The following is a 19,368-nucleotide window of genomic DNA, read 5'->3' as shown; positions in this document are numbered from 1 at the left end:
GCGAGAGAGTAGGAGGGACACCGTGATTGACATCGCGAAAGGCGGGGCGCACAGTGATTGACAGGAAGCGAATTATACCAAATCCCCTTTATTGGGCAGTCACGTACAAAAATAAACTCTGGAAAGCGACATACCCGCCTCACGTGCCTGAGGCCTTGTCTACACTGGCAATTTACAGCACAGCAACTTTCTCGCTCACGGGTGTGAAAAAACTCCCCCCTGAGCACAGCAACTTTCAGCACTGTAAAGCACCAGGTAGCTCTGCCCCTTGTGGAGGTGGGTTTTTTTAAGAGCTCTCTCCCAAGGCTGTGCCACAACCACACAGTTCTTTAGCATTGCCAGTGTACACTAGCCCTGAGTCAGCAGCTCCTGCCTACCCCCAGCACCACCCAGGCCGTCCCCCCAAGCCTGCTGTGGGAGCCCTGTAATTCCTCCCCCAAATCCCAGTCTGAGACCCCCACCCCCAAAATCTGTTTCTAACCAGGACTGCCCCACAAGACCTCACCCCCCTGAATCCCCACTCACAGGGAGCCACCCCCTTCAACTCCCTGAAATTCACCCACCAAGGGGGCCATGATACCCCTGCAACAAATTCATGATCCTGGCTCCTGGGAGTCAAGTTCAGAGGGCTGCCCCTCACAGTATGTCACAGTTTTCTGTTGCCCTCCCCTCCCCCAGCACACCCCACTCTATACAGAACCCCCACCACCACTTCCCATTCCCAGTTCACACATAGCATCTTGGTTTGAGAGCACCCAGTGCTCAGATCCACACATGCATGTATGGACCCTGCCTCACATTAAAACACACACACTCAGTCCCCTAAGCCACTTCTCTAAACTAGTGCAATATCCTCTATGGTAAGCAACACGATAAATGGATCAGCAGCCCTGGAAAGGGTGGGGGGAGACCCTTTCTGAGCCCTACCCCACGCCATGGGAGACTGACTCTGAGCCATAATCCCCCTGCTCCAGAGGAGACCATCTCTGTGCCCTATCAGCTCACAAAGAGATGTGAGAGCTTTGGAGGTCTACAGCCCTTGGCACTCTGAGACCAAGACCCTGTCGTCAAGGGACAGATTAAACTCAAACATTTTGCATTTAAGTGCCTTTAGGTGGCTGTGGCTCTTTGTTCCTCTAGCCCCTATGGCCACAGCTGTGGCACCCAGCTCTCAGTGCTAGCTGTATCTCTCTCCACACACCAAACTGTATTCCCCAAATCTAGAAATATCTGCATTAGTTCAACTACTAAAATGGCATCACAACTGGCAGGGCCACAGGACAAAGGCCCAGGCGCCTGCAACACAGCAAGCCACATTTAGCCATGGGGCGCTGCTGCAACCGGCCTCTCCATTCAGCCGTGGGGCAGCACCACTTTGCACTAGCTGGCAGCGTATGAACTACTTTTGTTCCTATTTCTTCCTGCCACTTCCCCAAGACCAATTTTCCTCCCCAGCCTTGAATACAGGAGGCCAGGTTTCAATCCAGCACCTGTGAGTGGGACCTACCTAAAAAAAAAAAATACTGGTCATGAAACTGGAGAATGTCAGTTCCCAAATAAAATTTAAGGCTAGGTCCTCTCCCCGTGAAGGTGCCCATCCCTTCTGGGAGAGGGTTTTAGACCCTGAGATCATAGGCACGGATTTATTTTTCCTGCTGCTTGCTCCTCCCCTGCTCCACCCCTGCCCCTGAGACCCTCTTCCCTGCTGCTTGCTCCTCTTTACCCTCCCCGGAGCACCTCCTGTTAGTTGCCGAACAGCTGTTCAGTGGCCAGCCACAGGCCTCACCCAATAGCTGTGGCTGGTGGGTGCTGAGCACCCCCTATTTTTTTTTCTGTGGGTGCTTGAGCCCCAGAGCACCCACCAAGTTCATGCTTATGCTTGAGATTTAGCTAACGTCAGGGCCCCACACCCCCAGCTTCAGAGTGTAACCAGGAGGTAAGCACCAAGGCACTAGTGCCGACAGCCACATGCTGGCATCCATGGCCCCCTCGGGTGTTTCATTGCTGCTGCCCTCACTGGTCCTTCTTTGGCTAGTGGGATCCCTCCCGGAGCAGGGGGAAACAGAAGCAGTCTGGTGCAAGCTGCCACAGCGCTGGATTTCCAAGGGAGGCTGCAAATATACATCCAGCTGAGGAGAGGTCCTGGGCCTGCCCTCAGTTCTTGGCAGCACAGCTGGGCTTGGGGCTGAGTGGCTGTGAGTAGGAAGAGCTCCAGTCCCGATGGAACACGGCCTCCAGCTGCTCCCGCAGAGTTAGCTGGGTAACCCCTGGGGCAGCCTCACTCTGGTTGATGATCAGCCCCACCCCTGCAGTGTTGGTGAAGTAATCCTCTGACCAGTTTGAGGTGCCTGTAAAGAGAGGTGCAAATGCCAAGCCTGCAGGGAATCAACACTGACTCATTCAGGGGCCCCACTCCCCCTGCTCTAACCCATTGAACCTCATTCCCCTCCCAGTTGTGGGGAAGAAACCCTTGAGTTCTGGCTCCCAACCTTCCCACCCATCGCTGGACTTTGAGATGCTGTAAGTGTTCCCAGTGATGGCTTCCTTGGACTCCTTAGCCCATGATTCCAGGCCCCTGGGCTGATCCCCCACCCCATGGCTGGGGAGGCACACACCAATGTAGGCCAGGCGGTCGGTCACCATGTACTTGTTGTGGTTGACACGGGAGAAGGGAATGAGTTTCTGCTCAACCAATGCAGGGACAACGAAGAGTTTCTGAAAGAGACAAAACACAAAGTCACCTTTGAGCCTACAGGCCCAGCATGTCCTGGTATAACCTACAAAGGATGTTTTAGGTTAATAAATAAGTATAAGTTAAGCTAACTTAGGCCCAAAACCTAAGTGTAGAGGAGTATGAGAAATGGACATTGCTAGTGTGAGAAAGTAAGAGTTAGCAAGGACACAACTCTGGTCTATGTTACTGTTATGTTGTGCTTATAACTGGTTTGAGCAAGGTTTGTAATAAATGTTTTCAAGAATTGTAAATATTTTATTAAAATGCTATCTATATTGATAGTATGGGAAGGCCATTGGTGCAGATCTTAATTTAAATAATGTGTAATGTAAAGAGCCAATAAGGAGGTGGTGGAAATATAATTATGGTAATGAGCAGTTTAAAGTTAATTAATATTACAGTATGTAAGGGGACTGTTGTCCCTTTACTAAAACTCAGTGGGGTTTTTTTGGTTGGCTAGTTCCCAGTACCAAAAGGAAGGGGAAAGGTCGATGGGAAATCAGAACCCTGAAAGTCCCCAGGAACAATGAGGAGAGGCTAATGCTCCAGGTCAGCCTGATTGACAGGGCGGGTAGGCTAATGAGGGCGTCAAGAGGCGGGAGGGGGTCCCATCCTCTGTGTGAGCTGGAATTGTCTGGGTCAGACAGAGTGGCGAGCTAAGGAGAGAGCAGGGGTCAGAGGTGAGCTGGGGAACACGTGCCAGCCAGAGAAGCGGCCCAGTGCTAGGAGCAGAGCCACAGAAGCAGCCCACAGAGCAGACCTGTGCTGAGAGGAGAGCTGCAGCAACCAGAGCCAGAGGGGCCAGAAAAAGCATCCCAGGGGGCTGGAGCCAGAGCAGCATCAGTGCTGAGGCAGTGTGGAGCTGGGGCTGGAACAGTCCAGAGCTGGGTGCGGTGAGCAGCTGGGGAGAGTGAGGAAGATCTTGGGCAGAGGGCCCAGCGCAGGGAGTGGGATTGTAACCCCAATGGGGGGGCTGACGCTGTGAAGGGTCTGCCACCTGAAGCCTGAAGGTGTGTGGCCACCGCCAGAGCAAGTGTCCGACCCGCAGCATCCCTGCAGCATAGCCAGGACCTGAGGAAGAGGCCTGGGACTTGTGAGGAACAGACTGAACTTCCTTTACATTCCAGAGACACTGGTTGTGATGTCCCTGTGCCACAGGGGTGATGTGTGATGTGTTTTCCTTTAACTTTTCCCATTTTTCCTTATTTTTTTAATATTGATTGCTGTTTAATAAATTGTATTTGCTTTGAATTGTATGTAATGATCAGTGGGTCAGGGAAGTGTCCAGTGCAGAGAGACCACCCCAAAGTGGCTGAGCACCCTAGCCCCTGCCCTACGTGATCACAAGGTTGGGGGTTGATCCCCACAGGAATCCTGAGCCCAGTCTTCTTGGGGTTATGAGGACTCTGCCATACAGGAAAGTGGAAGGGGAGGCCTTGAGGTCAGGCAGACCTCTGGGTAAAGCAAGTGGGAGCAAGGACTCAGATCCTTTCACTAGTCCATTTCAGCAGGGTAGTGTATAAGCCAGGAAAGTTCCCCACAATAGTGGGCCTACTCCCCCGCTTACATACCATAGATTACAAAAGGAGTAGTTTTGCTAAATTGCTTGAGAGCTCCAATTAATGTCAAAAGGGTACCATTAGGTTCCAGGATTATAAGGCTGTACTTCGCTCTGATGTCAGTGGACTGATCACCCACTGATACACTATTTCATCTCTGAGTGTAAGTAAGGTCAGGGCTACACTTAAAATGCTGCACCAATGCAGCTGCACCGTTATAGCGTTTCAGTGAAGATGCTACTATGCTGATGGGACAGCTTCTCCCATCGGCATAGTTAATCCACCTCCGTGAGCGGCAGCAGCTATGTTGATGGGAGAAATCCTCCCGTTGACATCACACTGTCTACATGGGGATTAGGTCAGTATAACTGCATCGCTCAGGGGTTTAGATTTTTCATACCACTGAGCAACGTAATTATTCCAATGTAAGTTTATAATGTAGACCTGGCCTAAGATTGTAGTATTGTGTAAGTGATAACCACATGCCTGTTTGCTTATCTAAGGATTTTTCTTTTTAATAAAGTTTGGTTGTAGCATTCAAAGTTTCACCTAGTGGTCCTCTACTAAATACAGAAAATGTAACTGACTAGAGGCTCAAAACTGAAAACTAAGATGGGTTTTATTGCACTTTAGCTTTACCAACTTAATATTAATTGAAAACTTTTCAACACAAAGGTTGCAGAAGATTACACAGGTAATATCTGACCTCTGGCCAATGCAGGGCACTGACAGAGAGGGAGCTTCCTACCAGCTGACCCCTGGGCTGAGTCAAGGAGCAGAAAGGTCCCCTCAGGTCCCAGCCAGCCCCAGCCCTGGGCACTTCAGGTTCCTATTCCTGCACCACTCCAGGACTCACCACTTCGATCGGGCAGCCCAGGGGTTCCTGGCTGAGGACACTGAGCGACTCCAGGAACAGGAACATGGACTGGTCCGAGTGCTGCCAGCAGCTGATGAGCAACCTCACCTTCACGTGCCTGTTGCAGGCTGCAGCACGCAGTGCATCATCAATGACCGGCCAGAACCTGGAGGGCAGCCAGAGAAGACCAGGTCAGGGGACAGGACACCTCACATCCAACAGCCCCCCACCCATAGCTCCCCAAATGCCCCGACCCTGGGCCACAGCCTCACAACTGCTCAGCCCCCAGGCCCCAGTCCTCAGGCCACGGTCCCCCAACTGCCCACCCTCTGGGTCAGAGCCCCTCAACTGCCCTCCCCTCTTCCCAACAAGCCCAGTCCCTAGGTCATAGCCCAGCCCTTAGGGCCCAGCCCCCCAGTAACAGCTCCCCACCTTGCCCTCCCCCTAGACATTTATCTGACATTCACTAGTGCCAGCCTGTGTCTGACTCTCCGTCTCTCCTCCCCACCCTCGCTGTCTGCAGAGCTCAGGTTGTCCCTGCCACCAGCCTCATGGGGGAGGATAGCATGGGACTCCCAGATGTGTCTAGAAGGGACAGTGTGAGGGGAGCTGGCTGCCTGAACCCCACCTCCAGCCTGCACATCCTCTGGCCCCCACCTCTTGGGCTGGCAGAAGGTGCACTGGGGCACATAGTCCATCACCGAGATGTAGACAAAGGCCTGGGCATCCTGAATGGTGCTGACAATGGCTGTGAGGTCTGGAGTACGACCCATGGAGCAGAGGGCAGGAGGGGAGCTCTGCAATCCAAACAAACACAGATACAGAGACAGGTAGGACGTGTCACAGCACAGAATCCAGGAGCAAATGACGGGGCCTTCTGGGGGCCAGAATCCCACAGGGTCAGTATGTGTCACAGCACAGACTCTGTGGAGCGAGTAACAGGGCCTCCTGGGACAGGGAGAGGCCTCTGGCAGGGAGTCCTAGGTGGCTGCTCCCCATGCACTGGAGAGCCATCCAGTCCCTGTGCAACCCCCAGCAGTGCCAGCAGGCAGTGGCTGAGCAGTGGGCCCCAGGATGGCAGAGGAGGTATCGGGACACACAGAGTCCAGGAAGCAGCTACGATGATCTGCCCGTCCCGACAGAGCCTACATGGACACTTACAGAGAGGTACAGTTCTGCACTGCTGCCGTTGAGCTGCAGCTTCAGGGGGCGGCTGCGGCTGGACTGCGCGGAGACGTAAGTCGGCCACACCGTTGGGAGTGAGGCCCCCTGCCCTCCGAGTGCACGGTACATGGCGAAGATCCGGTGCAGGTCACCAGCCACACAGCTGCAGTTGTAGAGCACAGCACCCAGCTCCTTCACCTGCAAGGCAGGGGTGTTTGGGAACAGCCACACAGCAAACGTGACCTTGCCCCAGCTCCAACAGGAGCCCCAGGCTGAACTCTAAACCCCAGGAGAGTGAATGCAGCCCCAGTGGGCAACCAGCCTCACTGCCCAACTCCAACATGAGTCCCAGCTCCAGTCCTAACCCTGCCTCACAGGGACCCAGGACAGTGAACCCCAGTCCCTGTGAGCACTCAGTCCCCCTCACAGTACCTGTGTCAGTGAGCAACAGTCCCTGTGAGCAAACCTCCCCCGTGCCCACCTCCCCTCTTCCCACACTCTCCCCCGAGTGCCAGTCCCTGTGAGTACATGTCCCCTCTGTCTGCCCTTTACTCGCTGTGGTACCTGTGTCAGCGAGCGCCAGTCCATGTTGGCACTGCCAATGTAGACGTGCTTGCCATCCACCACCCAGAACTTGGTGTGCACAATCCCTCCAGTCAGGTGCTCCAAATCCACATACTTTACGTCTGCACCTGCAAGGGGCACCAGCAGAACAGTGGCCATCACACAGAGACATCCTTTCCCGCTTCTCTCAGCCTGGCTACCCCAGCTCAGCTGCGTAGGGTCTTGTCTGCCCCTTTCCTAGAGCTGACACTTCCCCTCATGCCCCTATCCCCATGCAGGCTCAGGGGCTGACCCAACCCCTATATTACCTTTGCTGGCCAACTCCTCGGTGTCCCAGTCAGACTTCTGGGGGCTGTTCACAGCAATGTTCAGCTTCACCCCCCGAGAGGGAAGGTCCCGCAGCTTCTCCAACACCTGCCTGCCCTGCAGGGAGTAGCATGAGTGTTATGGCTTAGCAACCCCTTCCCTCTCACCCCAGAACAGGAGCAGACAAGGGCTCCTTCTGCCTGCACCGAGCCCCACCTGCCAGGATGAGGGTTCTTCCTCCTGCATGTCTGAGTCCCGGAGAGTGAAGTAGAAAGCTGCGATGTCCACAGAGTGGTTGGCTGCATCCAACAGGTCCATCCAGGCCTGGAAAATGGGGAGGTGGCGGGGGCTGGAGCGGCTGTAATCCAGGCCCACAGGGATGCTTTCCACCAACACCAAACTGCAGCAGCCACAGAGAGAGAGGAGAGATGGGCAGGGTTAGGAGACAGACACCTGAACAGGGGTAGCGAGGGCATCAGTACTTGCCAGGACAAGCAGAGACCAGAGCAAAATCCAGCTCCCTTCTACTCCAAGCATCTACTTAGTCCGAGGGCAAGCAGAGCCATCTGCCACTGCCTGCAGAGTCTGTGCTGTCACTATATGCTACAGCCCACCACCTCCATGTGACACCTGCAGATCTGTGCAGTCACTACGCCCCTGCTAACGACCACCACCTCCGTGTGACATCCTGCTCCTGCAGGATCCCTTACCTGCACTGCGGGCTGCACTCCTCCTCTGGCTCTTTCCACAGGCTGGCGACATGGCTCCAGCCCAGCTGCCACTGCCCCATCAATCCCAGGACAGAAACAGGGCTGCTGTGCTCCCACAGGAGCCAACCAGAGAAGCCCAAGATGAGCAGGAAGGGAAGAAGGATGCAGCAGGTGGAGGAGAAAAGGAAATGCTAACAAGAAAGAGAATAGCGCTTAGTGGGGAGCCCTGCCTGGGGCAGGAACCAACATAACAAAGGGACAACTCTCCAGGAGCCCCATGGCAACCAGCCTCACCGCCCAATGCCCAACTCCAACATGAGTCCCAGCTCCAGTCCTAACCTGCCCACAGGGACCCAGGACAGTGAACCCCAGTCCCTGTGAGCACTCAGTCCATGGACAAGGACCCATATCTGTGTCCACCCAACCCTTTCAGGGACAGGACAGGGGCTGGTTGGACCAGGTCTGCTTTCTTCCAAGTAGCAGTGTTCAGAACCCAATGCTGCAGGGAAAGGTTGCTGAGCACAGTGCTCTCCATGGCAGAGAATGCTCCATCCAGCAGCGGTTGAGCCAATGATGCCCTCTCGCAGGCCGAGACTGCCCCCCAGCCAGTGTGAGAAGGCAACTGAGTACTTACTTCCCTGACTGTGGCATTAGGGTATGGCTCTGAGGGGAACTGCCATGGTTGTCAGGAAATGGGTCAGCTGTTTAAAGGGAGACTCTGCTAGGCACCCAGTGCAAAGAGGCACAGGGACAAGGAAGGGAGCCTGGTGCTACAACTGGACATGGAGCAGGGAGCTCAGCAAATGGAGTGCCCAGATACTCCAGTGCAGAGATGTGAATCTCTCCCTTACCTTGCTCGGGTTCCCTGTGCTCTTGGGTCTGGGGGCTGGTGGTCTGAGTGCTGCAGTTTCTGTCCACATCGCCAAGCCTGGTGTTCCATGGGCAACGCGCCGCACCCTGGGAGTATCTGTCTCTGTCAGGCGCGACATCCCAGATGCCACACTCCGCAGTCTGGGAGCTGCACTCTGCCTACTGGGGGTGATGATCTGTGCCCCGACCTGCAACCTGGGCGCCCCACCCTGTAGCCTAGGGAGACTGCTGGATGCCCCGCCTTGCAGCCAGAGGGCTGTGCCCTGCAGCCTGGGGGTGTTGCTGGCCGCTTTGCCCTGCAGCCTGGGGGCCATGATCTCCATGACAGTGGCTGTCTCTGAGTCAGGCAGTGCAGTCTCCAGCACCTGCAGTTGGGCTCTCTCATCTCTGAACTCTTGCGAGTCCAGGTTCAGCTTCTGCAGTGGGAGACAGCCAATCCAAAGGGTGGTCCTTAGTCTGGCTGAGAGAGAGGAAGCCCCCGGTCCCCCAAGCATTGTTTCTCTGGTACAAGGATAAGAATGGCCTAAAACAGCACTGAGCAATAGAGGGGTACAAGCTGGGGGAGTGGGAGCTGCAGAGCCTGAGACCTGGGATCAGCCACTACCTGTGCCTAATGTGAGGGTCTGCTAGCCAGCCACAGTGAGGCTGCTCCACGTCCCACCTAGAGTGAGCTGGGTGGCATCAGCAAGAGCCACAACCCAAGACCCCTATTACACATTGGAGGGCCAGACTGTCCCTGGGGCTAAAGGCCTCGGGGGCGCAGGGAATGGGATACGGGGCTTTCACTGATAAAGCGCCCCAGCTCTGATCCAGCCCCAGCATGGAGGGACTGGCTGGCTCAGTCAGGTTGGGCGTGGGAGAAGTGGCCTTTTGCTGCTAGGGACATCAGCTCCGATCCAGCCTTAGCATCAGGGAGGACTGGTTGGCTCAGGAGGCTGAGGAATGGGACATGGGGCCTTTTCTCTCTAGGGGGAGCTAGCTCCAATCCAGCCCCAGATCAGTAGTGACTGAAACCCATTCTAATCTGATAGCTGTTTGCTGACCCCAGCCCGTCAGGCAGATGTCCCCAGCACAACTGTTCCTGACTGGTCTCACTGTGGGCAGCCTCAGCAGAAGGGACTGTGGAGACAGAACACCCCCTCACCTCTAGGGGGAAAACCAAGATGGCTGAGGCATAGGGGCTAGAGAAGGGAGGGACCACATTACCTCTCTCTCCCCTGAGCTCTCACTTTGGGTGGGGAAAAGCTCCTCTTTTTCTTCATCTTCCTCTGAGATCTGCAGCCTCTTCAGCCTCACATAGGGTGACTGGAAGGGAAACAGAAATAGCCAGATATCAGTTCTGCCAGAGGCTGCACGGTTCCTGAGAGATGCTGTATGGGACTAATGGAGACAGCGGCCCATCTGTGTAGGTCTGCACAGCACCAAACCTCCTATCCCTGTGGAGCACTGGGAGGGGCTAACCCACCAGTAACCGCTAGGGGTGAGAGAGAATGGGGGAGCGGATCAATCCAGACCCAGACAGGCAAACCAGCACAGACAAGACAGAATGACTCACCAAGTGGGCATCTTGGTCCAGTGCTGCCCATCTATTGCTCCTGGAAGGCTCCAGCCTCGCTGCTGGCTTCCGGGAGAGGCCTCTCTTCATCACGGTCCTAGTGGGTTCATCCTTGAGCTGGGGCAGTGGAGGCTCCCTGGTTAATATTGGCAAGGGCTCCATGGCTGGCCCAGCTGAGGGCTCCATGGCTGGCATGGAGGTAGGGTCACTGGCTGGAGTGGGCGATGGATCCCGGGCCGGAGTGAGATGCAGTTTGTGGGCCTTGATGCTGGCCCGGGGCTGCAGGACGAGAGGAAAGCTCCCTCCCTCAGCACTAGGAACCTCTCTTAGGACCTGTAGAGGAGTGTGAGGCTCTGGTTAATATTCCTCTCCCAGGTAGAATAGGAGCTGGACACTGATGGTGGGAGCTGCCCACATCTGCAGGCTCAATTTCATCAGAGATTACAAATTAACAAGGGATTGTAATGTACAGTGCTGTTAATCCTCATTACATTTGGCACTTTACCTAAAGCCTTAGCTCCTGTAAGAATTAAAAGAGTAAGTTTCTAGCCCTCATGATTACAGAGAAAAGCCTGAAAACCTAACCCAGTTATGCTCCTAACGGTCCCTAGATGTGACCTGGGCATGACCCTAAGGGTTCAAATGAAAAGGAACATACATTTATTCTTGTTTTTAAGTTTTATTGTTTCTTGGGGCTGGTCAGAGGTGAACTGGTCCTTTAAGGGGGAGGAGGGGCTCAGCCTCACCTGTGCTAAATTTAGTCCACTTCCTCAGGTGAAGGGACTGAGACCAGGGGACCATGATGATGGCATGTAACTAGAAACCAGGCCTGCTGGGGAACATAAGGGGCAGCCACAGCGTGGTTGGGGAGGGCATATATATTTGTTGAGGAATAAGTCTAAGTTGCAGGGAATAGAAGCCTATTAAGAGGGCTGAAGCACTATAAGCAAGCGGAAGCCCTGATAAACTAAAGATGTCGGGGGGAGGTTTTATATTACTGAACCACCCCCAGAAGAAGAGCAATACTGTGAAAACACCAGCTGTGGTGGGTGGTTTGCTGTGAGATGGAAGAAAAACTGAGACAGTGGGAGGGCCTGAAGCCAGACTGTGTAACCCTGCTACCTGGCCTGACTCTTGATTGGCTAGTGTTTTTGGGGTTGGCAATACTGGATTTAGAACAGCAAGACCCTGTGCCTCAGGGTAACAAACCATCAGGAAGGAGAGGACAAACCTCTCTCCAGTATAGTTCCCTAACGGTGCTGGGTGAGAGACTTCCCCCAAGGTAACTCCAAATCCCAGGTAAGAAATTGCCCCTTGGCTGAAAGCTTGTTCTTGGCACAGAGGGGTGTTTTCTTTGTAAGATGAACTTTGGTCACTTTGCCTTTTAAGATTAAAAGAAAAAAAAAACCTTCAGTCCTAGCCCACCTGCAGTGGCTCTGCAGGCAACGGAAGAGCTGGTGGGTTTGTGACACCACAAGGGATAAGGAAGTGAAACCCAACTCTGAGCAGGGAGAAGGTTTTTATTCAGGCTGTTTAAAACCCTCAGTGGATTGCTGACACTTCTTTCACCCTAACACTATGGAGAGGGGAGCTCTAAGGCATAGGGAGGCAGCATGTTTTAGTGGATAGGTCACTGGATTAGGGTCTAGTCCTGGGTCTGCCAAAAACGTGATCTTGGGTAAATCTCTGTTTCCCCTCCCAGCCTTTGTCAAGTTACAGTGTGAGCTTTCCAGGGCAGGGAGTGGCTCTTGCTGTGTGTTTATAAAGCACCTATCTCTGCAGAGTCCTGATCTTGGCTGGAGTCTAGGCAATACAGTGTCACAGATTTTAGAGCCACAAGGGACCATTCTGACCTCCTGCATAGCACAGACCTGAGACCCTTGTACAGTAGTTTCTGCCTCAAGTCCAGAACTAGCACTGGCTGGAGATTTTTTGACAAAACACTTCAGCCAAACAATGTCAGAACGCCAACTGTTCCTGAAAAGGTATTGGGTTTAATGAATTTCCTGCTTTGGAGGAAAAGAAATGTCAAGGAGGAAAAACAAATTGGGAAGTTGCTGAACTATCCCCCTCTCAAAACAAAGTTCTGGTTTTTGTTTTGAAATTAACTTCATTTACAATGAAAAAAGGTGGAGGAAGAAAAGTCACGGTTCTCAGAAGGAAATAGTTTGATTAACTCAAAGCAAAAAAATTCACATGACTTTGGCCTGATGCAGGAGGGTTTTTTACTCTTCAAAACTGAAAATTCTCTAGATCATTTCCCATCAACTGTACCCCATAATGGCTGGTTGAGCAAAAGCAGAACTCCTAGAAAAATCATCCAGTCATAAGGAAAAGGCTGCAGGTGATGAGCGATCCACCATGAGGCTGCGTAAATTGTTCTAATGGCTAATTACAACCAACTGTTAAAAGTGCCTTTCGTCTAGTCCAAGTATTCAACTCCCAATTATTGGATTGCATTCTGCCTTTGACAGCTAGATTCAAGAGCCCTCTGGGGTTAGAAAACTCCCCCCCATGCACGCAGTTAGATAGTCATCAACTCACTAGAGTTTTCTCTTGGATTAAAAAAATAAAGCGCCTAGGAGCATGAGACTCAGGCCTGGGCTACACCTAAAACTTGGCTTGATCTAGTTGCCTGCCTCCGGGTTGTGAAAAAGTCACACCCTGGAGACAGTTAAACTAACCTAAACCTTGGGAGTGACACCCCTAGGCTGCTGGAAGGGGGATTTGCTACAGCGACAGACCCAGCCATTCGGTGGGAGCCCACGCAGCGCTGCAGCAAGCGGGGAGGTCACCGCCGGGGAGCGGCATGACCCGGGGCCGCCGGGCTGTAGGGCAGGCACAGCCGAGAGCAGCGCAGCTTTTCCACCGCTTGAATCTTTCCGGTCCGGGCCCCTCTCCCGGGTCTGCACTCGCCCAGGGCAGGGGGGTCCTGGCGCGATGACAAACCCGCGGACCGCGCGCCTCACCCACCGAGCGGCAGCGGCCGGGGGCGGGGGAGTGGAGACCGGGTCTCTCGCTGCCCCGCGCCGAGCCCCGGCATTGCTGGCCCCGCAGGTGACAGGCCGAGCTCCGAGTGCCGGGTTGCTCCAGAGGCCTCAGCCGAGCGCCCCGGGGGGCCGTGGTGCTAGCTGGGTCGGGGGCCTCCCCGCAGCCCCTGCAACCCGCTGAGGGCCTGGGGCAAAACAGCCTGGGGCCGGGCCAGGGCGGCAACGGCCGCGCTCGGAGCCGAGGCCGCCCTGCCGGACCCGCGGGGCTCCCCGATCCCCGCCCCCTCGAAGCCCCCGGCGGAGGCGCCCCCTGCTCTCACCGGCTCCTCCGCGCTACCGTGCGCCAGGCGCATAGAGCGCCTCACGGGAGTCCCCGCGCGCAGCGACCCCCGTCTCCTCATGCCGGGCGGGCAAGTGGCGGGGACGGAAGGGGCGGGCCCGGCTCCCGCGCCCGTTGACATTCAAACCCCGGGGGCTGGTTTGAAATGACAGCTGGCAACGCGCCGGCCTGCGCCCGCGGCGCGGCTCCCCCTGGCGGCCCAATCCCCGCCCTCCCGGGACAGGCGCCACCCCCACCCGCAGGGGAAACGACCCCCACCCGAGCCGCAGGGAGCCCAGCCACAACAGGAGGCGCCCATCAGCCGCTGCAGCCCCCGGGAGGGGAGCAGGGACCCCTAAGGAGGGGCCGGGACACACCGTCGGGTATCGGCTGCCTGGTGCCCCAGGTGACTTTCAGGGGCAGCCCGAGGGGGCAGCAGACTCCGCCGCACCGGGGGGAGCAGCGCATGGCGGGGAGGGGGACAGGCTGAGGGAGCGCAACGACCACTTAAAAAAACAGACTATTCCTGCGCTGCCCCGCAACCTCAAGGGAATATATATTGGGGAGAGGGAGAGCTCAGTGGTTTGAGCATTGGCCTGCTAAACCCAGGGTTGTGAGTTCAATCCTTGAGGGGGCCATTTAGGGATCTGGGGCAAAAATTGGGGATTGGTCCTGCTTTGAGCAGGGGCTTGGCTATCTGACCTCTTGAAGTCCCTTCCAACCCTGATATTCTATGAGTCTATGATCTCCGCGTCAGGCACCCCGCCTCTCCCTCACGCACACCCCTCCCTCATCGGCTACTATGGAGACCGAAGTTCCGCCCCCACACCAAATGATGGGCAAGATTATTCACCAATCACCAGGCGGAACTGGTGGAGTGACACCAGGCGTTGACCAATCAGAGAGAGGAAGCGAGTCTGACCAGTGCCCGTTGAGATGACTTGAGGGCTGAGGAATACATTTCTACGGCCAGTCAGCGAGCAGAGCGTGAACTAAACCAATCAATGGATGAGTCGAGTTGAGTGACGGGCGCTTCAAACTAATCGACGGGAATGGGGATTGAATGACAGCGGCCGGTATCCAATCTTCGGGGGGAACCGGGGAGTGACAGTGATCCCGAGCCAATCAAGCAGCAGAGGTTGGAGAAGTGGCAAGCGCAGGCAGCAGGGGGCGGGAGTAGGTGGATCCCTTCAGGCCGCGGCTTTGTGGTGAGTGGGGATGGGGGGACTAGGGGGCAAAGAACCCCATGAGCCGGGATTAGCCGCCTTCGCTTCTCCCCGCACCGGGACCCCCCAGCCCCGCTCCCCTCACGCAGGACCAGAACCGGCCCCCTCCCCCCGCACCGGGACCCCCCCGGCCCCGTTCCCCTCACGCAGGTCCAGAACCGGCCCCCTCCCCCCGCACCGGGACCCCCCCAACCCCGCTCCTCTCACGCAGGACCAGAACCGGCCCCCTCCCCCCGCACCGGGACCCCCCCGGCCCCGTTCCCCTCACGCAGGTCCAGAACCGGCCCCCTCCCCCCGCACCGGGACCCCCCCAACCCCGCTCCTCTCACGCAGGACCAGAACAGGCCCCCTCCTCCCGAACCGGGACCTGCCAGCCCAGCTACCCCGAACTGAGACAGGAGCCCTAGCCCCCTAAACCAGGATTCCCCTGAGCTTGGCTCCTCCCACCCTTGATACCCCCCAATCAGCCCCCTGCTTGTCTCCCCCCACCAGCAGCCCTGGCGTGACCTCCCTCCCCTGGGATCCCTAAGTACTTCTCACCTAGTTTGGGCTGTAATGTGGGGGGCAACCACCTCCTCCCTGCCCAGGCTTCCCTGTCCCCATTCAGGCTCCATCCCTAGAGATGGGACCCCTGTGCCAGCAGTCTCCCCTCCCAGGTTCACCCCCTTGCAGGCTGCTCCCCTTTCTCTGTGTCACATAGGGGAAGGTGATACAGGGCCATGTTAACATATGCTTCCTGTGCTAGAATGGGGGATGCCTGCCCTAGGCAACAGCCAATGCTGGGGAATAATGGGGGGCACCAGCTTTCAGCCCTAACCTGGGGGGGGGTCTTCATAGGGGGATGATGGGAGCAGGAGCTTCTGGCTACAGTGGCCCACAGAAAGAGGAGATTCTGGATAGGGCACTTTGCAGTGGCGGGGGGGGGGATAGAGAGGCTCAACATGAGGTGTGAGGGCCCACACTGGGGAAGGCTGAAGTGGGAAGGGATGGGGGTGGACTGGGGGCAGATAATGAAAGATGCAGGGCAAGTGGGGCCCCAGTCAAGCCCAAGAGAGATCAGAGCTCAGGCTGAGGCAGCAAGGGGACAAATAATGGGTCCCAGTCCCTCATGCTTCATTAAGGGGCAGTCTGGTGGGGAGGGAATGTTTCCTCAGCCCCTCCATCTCCAAGGTAACTCTGATTCTCTCTCTCCCCCCAACTCCCAGGGGCTCAAGGCTATGCCAACTGCTGCTCCATCCTCCTAACTACCCTTCAGCATGGAGTTCCCTGACCACAGTAAGCACTTGTTGCAGAGCTTGCGAGAGCAGCGACACCAGGGCTTCCTTTGCGACTGCACCATCATGGTGGGCAGCACCCAGTTCCTAGCACACAGGGCTGTGCTGGCCTCCTTCAGCACCTTCTTCCACATGTTCTATAAGGAGCGGCTGGACAAGCGGGACCTGGTCTGTATCAACAACGAGATTGTTACAGCACCGGCCTTTGGGCTGCTGCTGGAGTTCATGTACCAGGGCATGCTGGCCTTCAATGACACTCCAGTGGAGGATGTGCTGGCTGCTGCAAGCTACCTGCACATGAATGACATTGTCAAGGTCTGCAAGAAGAAGCTGCAGGCACGGGCACTGGCAGAGGCTGACAGCACTAAGAAGGAGGAGGACTCTCCAGCCAGCTCTGAGTTCCTGCCCAGCACCTCCAAGTGCCAGTTGCAAAGCCCTGAGGTCCTGCCACCACCTGTGCATCTGTGTGAAGCAGGAAAGAACAAGAAGGAAGAGTGGAAGAATAACCTCTTGGAGAAAGCAGGCCCCCAGCAGCCTCTAGCACCAACTGGGGACATGGCAGATACTACACAGCCGGGCATGGACGGCGACTCCCCCCGTGGCCCCGTCTTGGGTAGGCCTCTCCCCCCAGCCACTGCAGATGTTTCTCTGTCTAGCCCCAGCAGCTCCACTGAAACCATCTCCCACAGCTATTTTCCTCCGGGCAACGTGGCAGAGGCACCATCCGGCCTGGAAACCATCCCTGAGAACTTAGCCGTGGAGCCCCGGGTGGGCAGCTTAGATGGCTTCTACTCCAAGGAGCTAGACAGGGGCCCCATCAAAGTGAAGGTGGAAGCCATTGTGATCTCTGATGAGGAGCCAGACACAGTGGAGCAGCTGGAGAGGCGGAGCATGGAAATGAGGATGGAGAGCATCTTCCAGAGGTCCACAGTGGAGGTGGGGCCTGCTGGGGGCTGCAACCGCCACCCCGATGGCTTTGAGGAGCCCAGTGGCATTGAGGAGGTGTCATCAGAGGGTGGCTTTCTTCCACAGGAGCATCTCCCCTACCACATGATCCCGGTGCCGGGTGGACAGGGCTACTCCAACATGGTGACACCACCGCTGCATGAGCAGATGTACCTGCCAGAGTACGAGGCACACCCCAACTTTGGTATCTTCACTGAGGACGTCCCCACCTGCAAGACATGTGGCAAGACCTTCTCCTGCTCCTACACGCTGCGGCGCCATGCCACTGTGCACACACGCGAGCGCCCCTATGAATGTCGCTACTGCATGCGCAGCTACACCCAGTCTGGGGACCTGTACAGGCACATCCGCAAGGCCCACAATGAAGACCTGGCATCCAAGCGCTGTAAACAGGACGTGGAGAACCCCTCGTAGTGAACCCACATCTTCCCCACCCAGGGATATAGGACAAGCCGGACGCTCCTCAACAGTAGAGGGGAAGCCTTTGGATTCTCTCCTGTAGAGACGGGTTGGGGGTGTGGTGAGGCCCCCCCCCCCCCATGATGCTAGCAGGGAACTTTGAACTCTAATCAGGAGCCACAGCAACCATAGGCACAGAGCAAAGGGGCCTCACTCCAAACCAGCAGCTGCTCTGGTTCGTGCCCTTGATCAGTCGTCTTCCTGCCCAAGCCACATGTACCACCTCCCTGCCTGCCAGAAGGAGTTGCTGTCATTTCTTATACAGGGTAGACCTGTGCTGGGCACACTACACTGGCGTTTCCCCGTTGGACTGCTGCCAGCTTTGTAAATAGTTTGGAGACAGCTGCATTGATCAGGATAATTTAAACTCTAACCAGGGAATACTTTCACATATATTTATGCTCAGAGTGGGTCACAGCAGCTGGGAGTTCAGGCCCAGGACAGCATCTGACTATCAGGGGTTATTACCCTGGGCAGGAGCTCTGCACAGAGCGGGGTTTAGAGTGATTGCTTCAGAGTAAGTTTGAGCAGACACACAACCTTCACTTCCCCCACCCTCCACTCCCAGTGCTGCCCCTTCTCTTGGTTGTTTTTAATCTTGGCAGGGCTACTTATGCCAGACACCCTCTCCTTGAAGGTTACTCTCATTCATTTTAATCCCCCTTAGACAGAGGCTCCCTGTTTTTAGGGTTTTATTTTTAAGCAAATCATGGCTCTCTTTTCAAGAGGATATAAAGTGAGTTTTAGAAAATGGTTTCCCACCACTGGGGGTGGCCCTTCCAGCCCCCTGGAATGAGCTCCCAGGGAATGGGGGGAGTAGCCCAACATCCCAGAGGATAAGTTCCCAGCAGCTATGGGCTTTAGGGCCAACTAGCCCTTCTGCAAACCACCCAGGAAGGGACAAAAAGGTGAAAGGTAGGGTTATTTGCATGGGATGGTTTATACCAGTCTTGTCTGTGCTGCTTACTGTGGAGCCTTTGGGTGCAAGGGCAGATTGGTAGGAAACACCTAAAGCAAAAACCCTCCTAGGGGTCCAGGCCAAGAGTTTCTGACTCCCATTGTTTTTAGTGTCATGGCAGTTGGGAGCCCAAATGCTGCTCCAGACCACCCCATGGCTCTAGCCAGCTGCTCTTTAAGCTCAAGTTGCCTCTGTCAATCACTACATCTTTGTCCCCACACACTGCCCCAGCAGTGAATGCAGCAGGGTTCCTGCTCACTCCGGGGGGAGGGACAGACTCCACAAGCTGCTGTGCTGTTAAACTGTCCTCATATCAGCCCCTCTCCTTCACTTACCAAACCCAATAGCCCAGAGCAGCCACCTTTTATCCGACTCATCATCATTTGATTGTCTAAATATAAAGCCCAGAGCGAAAGTGCTTCTAGGACTCATTTCTGTTCAAAGCTGGGAGTTGGGGTCGCTGCTAAGGACAAAAGTTCAATAGTAAAACTAGCACCAAGTGCTTCCACTGTCTGTGCTGTGGTCTCTTCTCTCCAGCACGTTTTGAGGGGTCAGCTCCGCTGCAGCTCTAGCCTCTAAGGCTCAGGCCAACAAATAAGTCCATTTATCCACAGGACAGGCTGCAGCAGTGCAACTTGCATGACTCACTCCTACCGTGGAGGAGGGAGTTCAGTCTTTATGGCTCCTACCATTATTACTCAGGCAGTTGGCCTGAGGCAACCCCCTTGGTGGGGTGATATGGTCATTTAGCCACTATCAGTCTGGAGTGGGGTGAGAGCAGGGCCTTAGAGGTGAACAGCACCAAGTCCCACTCACAAGGGCTGAGTGAGGTGAGATCCTCCAGTTTACTCAACCCTG

General features: G+C 55.6%; 2 protein-coding genes across 3 annotated transcripts; one reads left to right on the top strand and one right to left on the bottom strand.

Annotated features, from left to right (window-relative positions):
- Positions 1 to 72: 72 nt before the first annotated feature.
- On the bottom strand, positions 73 to 13,779 carry LOC142072724 (5'-3' exonuclease PLD3-like). Of its 2 annotated transcripts, XM_075130520.1 has the most exons (13): positions 13,629 to 13,779; positions 10,319 to 10,651; positions 9,970 to 10,068; positions 8,745 to 9,179; positions 7,894 to 8,084; positions 7,400 to 7,583; positions 7,186 to 7,300; positions 6,878 to 7,005; positions 6,311 to 6,511; positions 5,807 to 5,946; positions 5,150 to 5,315; positions 2,616 to 2,715; positions 73 to 2,348 (listed from the first exon to the last, which is right to left on the bottom strand). In XM_075130520.1, exons 1-13 carry the CDS (start codon positions 13,767 to 13,769, stop codon positions 2,155 to 2,157), a joined length of 2,427 nt encoding a protein of 808 aa, XP_074986621.1. In that variant the 5' UTR covers positions 13,770 to 13,779; the 3' UTR covers positions 73 to 2,154. The 2 variants fall into 2 exon arrangements, with proteins under 2 accessions (XP_074986621.1, XP_074986622.1); XM_075130521.1 differs by lacking the exon at positions 8,745 to 9,179.
- Positions 13,780 to 14,160: 381 nt separating this feature from the next.
- ZBTB3 (zinc finger and BTB domain containing 3) lies at positions 14,161 to 19,023 on the top strand. Its single transcript, XM_075130525.1, has 2 exons — positions 14,161 to 14,835; positions 16,059 to 19,023. The coding sequence occupies exon 2, from the start codon at positions 16,110 to 16,112 to the stop codon at positions 17,505 to 17,507; it is 1,398 nt and encodes a 465-aa protein (XP_074986626.1). The 5' UTR covers positions 14,161 to 14,835; positions 16,059 to 16,109; the 3' UTR covers positions 17,508 to 19,023.
- Positions 19,024 to 19,368: the final 345 nt, after the last annotated feature.

The sequence above is a fragment of the Caretta caretta genome, chromosome 7, assembly GCF_965140235.1.
Source record: "Caretta caretta isolate rCarCar2 chromosome 7, rCarCar1.hap1, whole genome shotgun sequence".
Lineage (NCBI taxonomy): Eukaryota > Metazoa > Chordata > Testudines > Cheloniidae > Caretta > Caretta caretta.
The sequence above is the reverse complement of the archived record's forward strand: the minus strand, read 5'-3'. Positions and strand labels throughout refer to the sequence as shown.

Bases quoted from the DNA above. Each gene is read 5' to 3' on its own strand.
- ZBTB3 (XM_075130525.1), top strand. From the start codon at position 16,110: ATGGAGTTCCCTGACCACAGTAAGCACTTGTTGCAGAGCTTGCGAGAG.
- LOC142072724 (XM_075130520.1), bottom strand. From the start codon at position 13,769: ATGTCAACGGGCGCGGGAGCCGGGCCCGCCCCTTCCGTCCCCGCCACT. The intron at 7,584-7,893 runs GTAAGGGATCCT...TGGCTGCTGCAG, and splicing joins GAGTGCAGCCCGCAGTGCAG to TTTGGTGTTGGTGGAAAGCA. The intron at 7,006-7,185 runs GTAATATAGGGG...TGCCCCTTGCAG, and splicing joins CGAGGAGTTGGCCAGCAAAG to GTGCAGACGTAAAGTATGTG.